Genomic DNA, 8,138 nt, shown 5'->3' with positions numbered 1-8,138 from the left:
TAGTAAAAGACAGCTTGTAGAACATAGTAAGATATGAATATATTGTATGTATTGGAGTGGCGAAGGCTTTAATCATTTCTGTGTTCAGACATTAATGGGTCACAGCTCCAACTTGAGGTCAAATATTTTSTAATTTTAACTTTTGACTACAATTTTGGAATTTTATATTTTTAAATGTTCCCATTTTAGTTTTGTTCTGCTTGTTTTAACAACACACCTTCAGCATCTTCAAMAGATTTCAACACYGCGTTTTCACAGAAAATGCAATTTAGTTCATAWTGTGTGTTAATAACATGACTCAGACAGCTTAAATAAAAATCTGAACATTATTAATTGTTAAGTAATCCACAGCCTGGAATACATTTTATTCAACAGAATTTATGATTTGAATGAATATTGTCAAAAAAAAACACTTTCATTTTGGCATCAAAAACAACATTTTAAAATTTACCAAACGGCATGAATCTGCTTCACATTTCTAAACTCCACCCACTCTGCGCACCGCCACGTACGCCGGGATTTAAATGGTGCGCATCAATCTCATCAGGCGCACCACCGTGATTGGCTACCGTTCTGCAATTTGATTGGTCAACCCAGACAAGCGAGAGCATCTACGCGTCAATGTTTATGTATCCCTCTGTCTGTCCGTGTGGGAGCCGCACCAAGGTCTCTGCAATGTGATTTCTTCACGGTTGTTTTGCTTTTCTGTTATTCAAGGCCGTCGTCTTAATCATAGTATGCACCAGCCTCACACATGGGGCGCCACTAAAAGGTGAAAAGACGGGAGAAAACGAGGAAAACGCCGGAATGGCAGGTGCCTTTGGGTTCAAAGGCTGCCAGAAAATCCGCGGTCCGCAAATTCGAGGTCTGCTCGAGGCCAAGGACTTCTTCCTCTTCGACTGCGACGGGGTCATATGGCACGGGGAGAACGCGATCACGGGCGCGGCGAAGGTGGTCAGTTCTCTCATCCGCCACGGGAAAAACGTAGTGTTCGTCACCAACAACTGCACCAGGCCGCGGGAGAATTACGTGCACAAGTTCTCCCGGCTGGGCTTCACCGACGTGATGCTGGACCAGATCTTCAGCTCGTCGTACTGCTCGGCTCTCTACCTGAGAGACTTCGTCAAGGTCCACGGTCGGGTGTTCGTCATGGGCTGCGAGGGGCTCCGCAGGGAGCTGCTGGAGGCGGGCGTCCCCTGCGTGGAGGAGGCGGACGATGATCCGGACGCCACCATCTACAACTGCACCCTGGCTCCGGACGTGAAGGCGGTGCTGGTGGGACATGATGACAAACTGACTTTTCTCAAACTGGCTAAAGCTTCTTGCTACCTGAGGGACCCCGAGTGTCTGTTCCTGGCCACCGACAACGACCCCTGGCACCCGCTGTCAGGTGGGAGGATTCTCCCAGGTGATGCTCACTGGTTTTATTTCAGCTCATTAATAATGTCATTATTGCTAAATTACATTACTGCCCACCACAAACCTCACAGRCTCTTGATCTTTAACAGATATGTTCTGTGCTTTTTGTCTGCAGTGGCAGATACAGGATTTTTTAGGGTTGCAGATGAGACATGGGGTTCCTGCAAAAGGGGGGGGGGGGTGTAATTTATTGCTGCAGTACTATTTATGAATTGCACATTTTATATCAACACTTAACACACACAATACAGAATTTAATATCCAACCTTATTTGAACTTTTTACCACCCAAATTATGTGTAATTTTATTATACAGCCAAGAATCTGAGGCAGTGAATAGGAAAACAACTTTTTTTGTTGTTTTTTCCCCCAATAAACTGCAGAGAAGATGRCGTAAAAATGCAGCTTTGCTAATAACATTTCTATAAAACATACTTGATGTAAATGAGTTGGTACAAAGTACTCAAACTGCACACAGTTCTAGTCCAAAGAGTTTGTTTTGGTTTCTGTAATCCAACCCTGCTTTGATGTTTGGCCCTCCACAGGTTCGGGGTCCCTGACCGCAGCCCTGGAGGTGGCCTCGGGTCGTAAAGCCACTGTGATCGGGAAGCCCAGCCGCTTCATGTTCGAGTGCATCTCCAGCCAGTTCCGAGGCGTGGATCCCTCCCAGTGCCTGATGGTCGGGGACCGGCTGGAGACCGACATGCTGTTCGGGTCCAACTGCGGCCTGGACACCATGCTCACTCTGACGGGCGTGTCTCAGTTCGAGGAGGCTCAGGGGTACAGAAACAGTGACCTGAGCACCAACCACAGCTTTGTGCCTGACTATGTGGTGGACACCATCGCCGATTTCCTCCCGGCTTTTGAGGAGCTGGAAGAACAGTGCGATTGATGCGTGTCGTTGCGCTGCCACCGCAGAGCACAGATCGCTTCTGCGACATTAAAAACCTGGCGTTTGCACAAAATGTCCAATTAATAAGACGCTGGTTATGTTTGTGACCCATCAACATGTAGGACAAAAAGAGAACTCATCAGTGCATTCTTGTGTTGTAATCATTTGTGACAGTTCCTTGTTGTTTACTGAGTATACTGCATTCTGTCATGAATCCCTTGGATAGTATTTATTAGGTTTTTGAGCATCAAAAATGTATTTTTGTAAAGCCATGAATTGTTCTGAATTCATGYGTTTAGAAGCTGGTAATTTCAGTTTTCGGCCAAAAGGCTTAAATATGCAGAAACAATTTATCCAATGCCTGAGTGTCCCTTAAATTTTAAAAAGTGCAGCTGCTTTTTCACAGCTTTGATCGAACCGAAGCAAGCTGCTAATCAGAAGGGTGAGTTCACCTTTGACCTCTCTTGTTATCTCTGTACTACTTGTGCCAATATTCATCTAATTAACAGCTCTCTGAAGTTTATATTTAGAAAAACGTTACCGGTGGCCAGCGTTACCGCACTGCTGTGAAGTTGTGATGTTGTGAATGTTTTCTCTTCTAAAGCATGCCAGCGATGGTAACAATAAATACCTGCAGTCATTTAAATATTGTTCATCTGTTTCTGTGTTCTGCTGGGTTCCCGTCAAACACGTTAACACGACAATTAAAGTGCAATATTCTTTTAATCAATTCAATAGTTCACATGAACAAAACACAATTTAAAGAACTGATTTAAATGTGTATTGTGATAAACASATCAATTCATTATAACCTGAAATGGCAAATACCATGTACCACAGCTTCCAGCTTGTGTTCTATGATGTAACTAAAACAAAACTTGTTGAAACTATGGATTGCCAGTAAAGTTCAACAGAAGAGTTGTTATTATGGCTTTTCAGTGTTTTACACGGACATTACTGTTTAGTGTGACCACAGAGTCCACTGCAATCGTTTAAAAAATAAACATATGTACATTTCAACAGGCTTCATGTAATACTTTATTCTAGATGTCTCGGGGTATCAGGATTGTGCTGACGAGCAGAATAAAGACAGACTGGTCTCCAGCAGATAAGGACTTTGGTTGCAGAAAATGAGTCACTCTGGTCCACCACGCTGCAAAGAGAGCAAAGTACAAGTTTTTTTWAAACCAATTTATTTATGTCTGTCAAATTAATGTATTTTATTCATTCTCAACCCTAATGTACATAGTTATGTTACTATATAACTGTGGCAAGTTTAACTGTCGTAAAAGAAAGTTTACTCAGCGTCRTCTATTATTAAATGCTTAGATACAATGGGCCTCATGCAAGAACATGTTYGTATTCYTMTCCTAAATTTCTCTTACTTTTGTTCGTACAAAGGGTTCGTACGAACATGTCACGTCAGATTCGACACTCTTCTATCTTCAGGAAACGTGTGTAAATGAGCTGCGTAAATTCCACCTGTTCGTATCCAGCTGCTCGTGCACGCGAGAGGAGATTAGCATAATTACCACCCCAAAAACACCATATAAGGCTATGATTCCTGCCTCAGATACAAGGAAGTGTTCATTCATGAAAATTACAGTGAAAACTAAAAAGAAAAACTTTACGAGTTCAGAGATTGAAGTCCGTCTGTCAGAGATCCAGAAAAGAAAATCTGTCATTTTTTAGCAGGTCAGCTGTGGAATAAAAAAGAGCTGCTAAAAGTATAAACAACTGTGTTAAATCATTTTCATTTATTCAGAAGACACAGCACTGTGCACCGTACACAATTTATATTGTTAGTCTAAATTATTACATTTAAAATTATAACTCTAATTCAAGCAGACTAGCCTATTGTCAACATAATTATGGAGTGTGATTTATTTTCAACTCAAATTATCTTCAAACTAACGAAATATAAAGTTATTAGTGAAGAAAACCCGTCTGGATAACAGCAGACTGACTGATTGTAAAATATACGACAGGTCTGGACCACTCGTGAATTTTGTTCGTATCTGAAAAAAATCGTAGAATACGAAAACATTGKTGAATGCCACAAATTCTCCTAAATCACTCGTACGCACAACTTAAGAACAAATCTGTGCGTACGAACGGTTCTTGCATGAGGCCCAGTGTGCAGAAATTAGACACATAATAGCAGCAAGCGTTAGCCTAAATATAAAGTAACATATAAAGTAAGTAAATATTAAGTTTTTGGTCAATACACAAATAGACGTTTTTGATACCATGACTTCAAAATGTTTTAGAAGCTGACAGCAGCAGGTAAGAAGCTTTAAGTCTGTGTTTTCTTTTTTTTTTTTTTACTTTGACCAGTCCACACAGGAAAAGTTCTGTGATCCTACTGAACCACCTAACACACCCTGTTGTTTAGGTTTATCAATGATCTTGAAGTCAGTCACTGAGGAGCAGAAAAAAACATTTAAAAATAATCATTGTTCTACTTTAACATTAAAAGGTAGTCCAGTGTGTATTTTTAGGCCTGTGCAGTTTTGAGTTTGCCYTGGTGAAAAAATGGTGTGATGCATGAAGTCTTAAATTCTTAGCTRCCAGCTAATATCTGTATCAAACAAAAGGTATAAGCTATTAAAGTAACCAAAACTATAAGGACTTCACACAACTCTCCCTTTGAATTCACGTAAAAACACAAAAAAGGTGTCAAACAAACAAAACAGCAAAAAATGATGTTTTTTTAATTGTTTGCATATCATGAATGGAGGCCCAGTCATGCATCTCACCTGGATGTAGTCCATTTCATCCACAGTCATCGGTCTCCTGCGGTACCTCGCAGGAAGCTGCTGGATGGAGGCCAGGGTGTCTGGCGTGCCCGGGACAGGAGTCAGGGGGACGTGCAGACTCGATACCGGCGCTGACGCTGCAGCTGAAGGAGCGTTCTGTTGTGGTAAATTAACTGCTAACATTTTCAACACTTCTTGGGCTGGAAGAGGAAAAATTGAAAAGGCAGTGATTATCAGCTATTAGGTAGAAACAAACACTTAAATTACTTTCACATTGTAAATATTAAAGTTCCATGTTTATTGAGTTTTGCAAACAGCAGCCAGAGCTGAYGAACAATTATAGAAGCACTGACCCACATCTATAAAAAGAAAGTCAAACTAGATTCATCTACGCTATTTAAAGCTGGGGCTTGTAAAATATCAGCAGGAGCTTTAAATGACAAAGATGCATGTTCAAATAAACTTACCATTAGGCTTTGGCACACCCTGTCTGTTGGGGAACTTGATCAGAGGAGCATGTGGCCGTACAGCCTGGAAAATTGAAAACATGAAGACTTTTTGATTTTAACAAAATAATATGTAATTTTATACAATCACATTTCTGTATATATTTCACCTGCAACCCTCCACAGTTTACCTTTTACAAGGAATATGGCCATCACAGTGTAAATCAACAAAATAAAAGCGGGTTGTGTCTGTAAATAAGACATTTTAAATCTGTAAAGAATTAAACCCGTTTTATAATCAAAGTAAATAGGAAATCTAACTTCCAAAATGTTTTAAAACTTTTATGGTGCTCCACTTGGACAAAATGCTGCAAAGAATGTAAATTTTACTCCCTATAGGTGTTAGACCATCAGACCACTGGCTGATTATAAATAAATAAGTCAATTAATTATAGATCATTTCAACTGTTTTTGATTAATGCCACAAAATTTAAAGTTTTAGGCTTTTAATTCAATTTAAAAAATTTCAACTTCAAAAATACTTTATTGATCCCAAAGGGAAATTAGGTAAATGTAAATCCTTGCAATATAATCAAAAATAATATGGCTTTATTGTTTTAAGAACAAAAACAATTCATTTTAAGCTTTAGTCATTTGCATTACTCAGCTAATAGGTTAAACGTAATTCAGGTATGTAACTACACAAAATTATTTTCCAAGTTAAATGGTGACAATATGTTATTATAATGCAATGTTTGAATAAGACTTGAGATAGATATTTATCAGTATTTTTGTTTTATGCGCTGTGAGGATGTAACAGAATGTCACGCAACTGTGCCAAAACAACTAAAATGTTACTCAACTTTAAATCCTATTTTAATACAAGTAAGGAATACTGTCCAAACTTACTTGTAAAGAACATAATTGATTGTGTTTTGGTTTAACGAAGGGCATCAAGGGTACGAACGGTATTGTTAGCTAAGTAGCATCGTCAAATGAGGTAATTATCTCCCTAAATCAAAACGTAAACATTTAAAATCTAATATTTAACTTTTTAATATTCCCAGACAAAACAAAGTACAAAATGCAAAAGAATTATTAAGATTTTAGTAGCGACTTTACCTGAATTATTCTAGCGGTGGGAGCCGCCATTTTGGAGCTGACTTTGCCTCCCATGACCTCAGAGAGGTTGTACTTCCGGTTCTTGTAGCTGCACTGTTACACCACAAGGGGTCGCTGATAGCAAAGCAAACAATGACATTTACTGTTCAGAAGATGTAGGTTATTTTAAAGGWTGTAGACGCGGGAGACGTCTTAGAATGGGGTGCAGAGCTATTCGGTAAGGGTTATTTTAATTTTTAAAACTCACAATGACCAGACATTACCTAGCTGTGCCAAGCAGTCGACAGAATTAAGGTTGTCAAGTGAAAGTAGAGCCAGGTCAAACAGCCATGATGATACAGCTCTCGGACACCACTGGAAAACATCAAATTAGTCGAGGTCCARCAAAGCTTCGAAGAAATAATATAGCAGTTGTACATGAAAAAAATACAACAGATRATGTCAGTATAAAACCACCGTGGAAGGAGAAATCTGTCACTCTGCCTTAGAAAAAAATAAAAGATCTAAGACACGTGGCTAAAGCTCGTCCAATCATAGACGACAATTGCAACAGAGATCCTTTATAAAAGCAGATGTTGCACTACAACTATAGATTAATCCCGACACAATACAAAATCTAGAATAAATAAAGTTCTGCTCCATCACAGAATAGAACTAAATCTACCTGTTCAAAAGMAGAGCGGTCTGATTATCCAAACCTTTGTTCCCACAGTGGGTCAGAGTGATTGAGTGATAACAAATGTGTCACGTGGAAATAATGYCATTACTGATTTATTTGGATTTTATAGTGTAGCCTGTCCTATGATTATGATTAGGGTTCTGATGGCTGTATTTGATATGCATCCCTAAGTCCTTTTGACAGTCCAAAATGTTTTTAAGTTCACCATAGACTTCAGATGATTAGTATTATTTATGCTTGTTGAGTAACATGCATTTGTTTAGTCATACATTTCTGTTTTTGTGTTCTTTAGTCAATGGCATAATGACATTACTTCAATAATCAACATTGCTATGCAGCTTAAATGAAATTTTTATTGCTTTGGTTTATTTCAGCGAGAAATTTMAACAGTCAAGTAATCAGTTTAAACTTTGTTAGGTGTCATTTTATTAAACAAACTGGTCCACCAGGACTACAGAAAACAAACAGGTCCCTCTTTTCATCATGAGCCATAGTTTAATTTGACTCTGTGGCCCCATTTTTACAAGTGACACATTTATAAAACAGTGCAGYCTCAAGTGAGAATTTGCTTCTTAACGTTAGCCACCACATCTTAAACAGATACTRCAYACCTCAGTATGTCAGAAGTGTTRTKGAAATATTTATTTAACAAAGACAGAAAYACGTGGTCYAAGAATGAAGGTAGTCCGTGGAATGATCAGCTGAGTTATATTGCAACAACAGGAACACAGAGAACAMCATTGAGCCATCAGACTGTCCCGCTGCTCTCTGCTCCTGTTTTTCCTTTACTGAGGMAGTTGAGGCCTCATATATACTGTTTAA

General features: G+C 39.1%; 2 protein-coding genes across 2 annotated transcripts; one reads left to right on the top strand and one right to left on the bottom strand.

The window, feature by feature from the left end:
• Positions 1-386: 386 nt before the first annotated feature.
• pdxp (pyridoxal (pyridoxine, vitamin B6) phosphatase) lies at positions 387-2,956 on the top strand. The gene is made up of 2 exons (XM_014002607.1): positions 387-1,408; positions 1,964-2,956. The coding sequence occupies exons 1-2, from the start codon at positions 808-810 to the stop codon at positions 2,308-2,310; spliced, it is 948 nt and encodes a 315-aa protein (XP_013858061.1). The 5' UTR covers positions 387-807; the 3' UTR covers positions 2,311-2,956.
• A 58-nt stretch (positions 2,957-3,014) lies between these two features.
• kgd4 (alpha-ketoglutarate dehydrogenase subunit 4) lies at positions 3,015-7,141 on the bottom strand. Its single transcript, XM_014002609.1, has 5 exons — positions 6,901-7,141; positions 6,638-6,751; positions 5,537-5,600; positions 5,070-5,269; positions 3,015-3,463 (listed from the first exon to the last, which is right to left on the bottom strand). Exons 2-5 carry the CDS (start codon positions 6,689-6,691, stop codon positions 3,446-3,448), a joined length of 336 nt encoding a protein of 111 aa, XP_013858063.1. The 5' UTR covers positions 6,692-6,751; positions 6,901-7,141; the 3' UTR covers positions 3,015-3,445.
• Positions 7,142-8,138: the final 997 nt, after the last annotated feature.

This window comes from Austrofundulus limnaeus, unplaced genomic scaffold (assembly GCF_001266775.1).
Source record: "Austrofundulus limnaeus strain Quisiro unplaced genomic scaffold, Austrofundulus_limnaeus-1.0 Scaffold14, whole genome shotgun sequence".
NCBI lineage: Eukaryota > Metazoa > Chordata > Actinopteri > Cyprinodontiformes > Rivulidae > Austrofundulus > Austrofundulus limnaeus.
The sequence above is the reverse complement of the archived record's forward strand: the minus strand, read 5'-3'. Positions and strand labels throughout refer to the sequence as shown.

Bases quoted from the DNA above. Each gene is read 5' to 3' on its own strand.
- pdxp (XM_014002607.1), top strand. From the start codon at position 808: ATGGCAGGTGCCTTTGGGTTCAAAGGCTGCCAGAAAATCCGCGGTCCG. The intron at 1,409-1,963 runs GTGATGCTCACT...GGCCCTCCACAG, and splicing joins AGGTGGGAGGATTCTCCCAG to GTTCGGGGTCCCTGACCGCA.
- kgd4 (XM_014002609.1), bottom strand. From the start codon at position 6,691: ATGGGAGGCAAAGTCAGCTCCAAAATGGCGGCTCCCACCGCTAGAATA. The intron at 5,601-6,637 runs GTAAAGTCGCTA...TCAATTTTCCAG, and splicing joins CCACCGCTAGAATAATTCAG to GCTGTACGGCCACATGCTCC. The intron at 5,270-5,536 runs GTAAGTTTATTT...TTCCTCTTCCAG, and splicing joins GGGTGTGCCAAAGCCTAATG to CCCAAGAAGTGTTGAAAATG.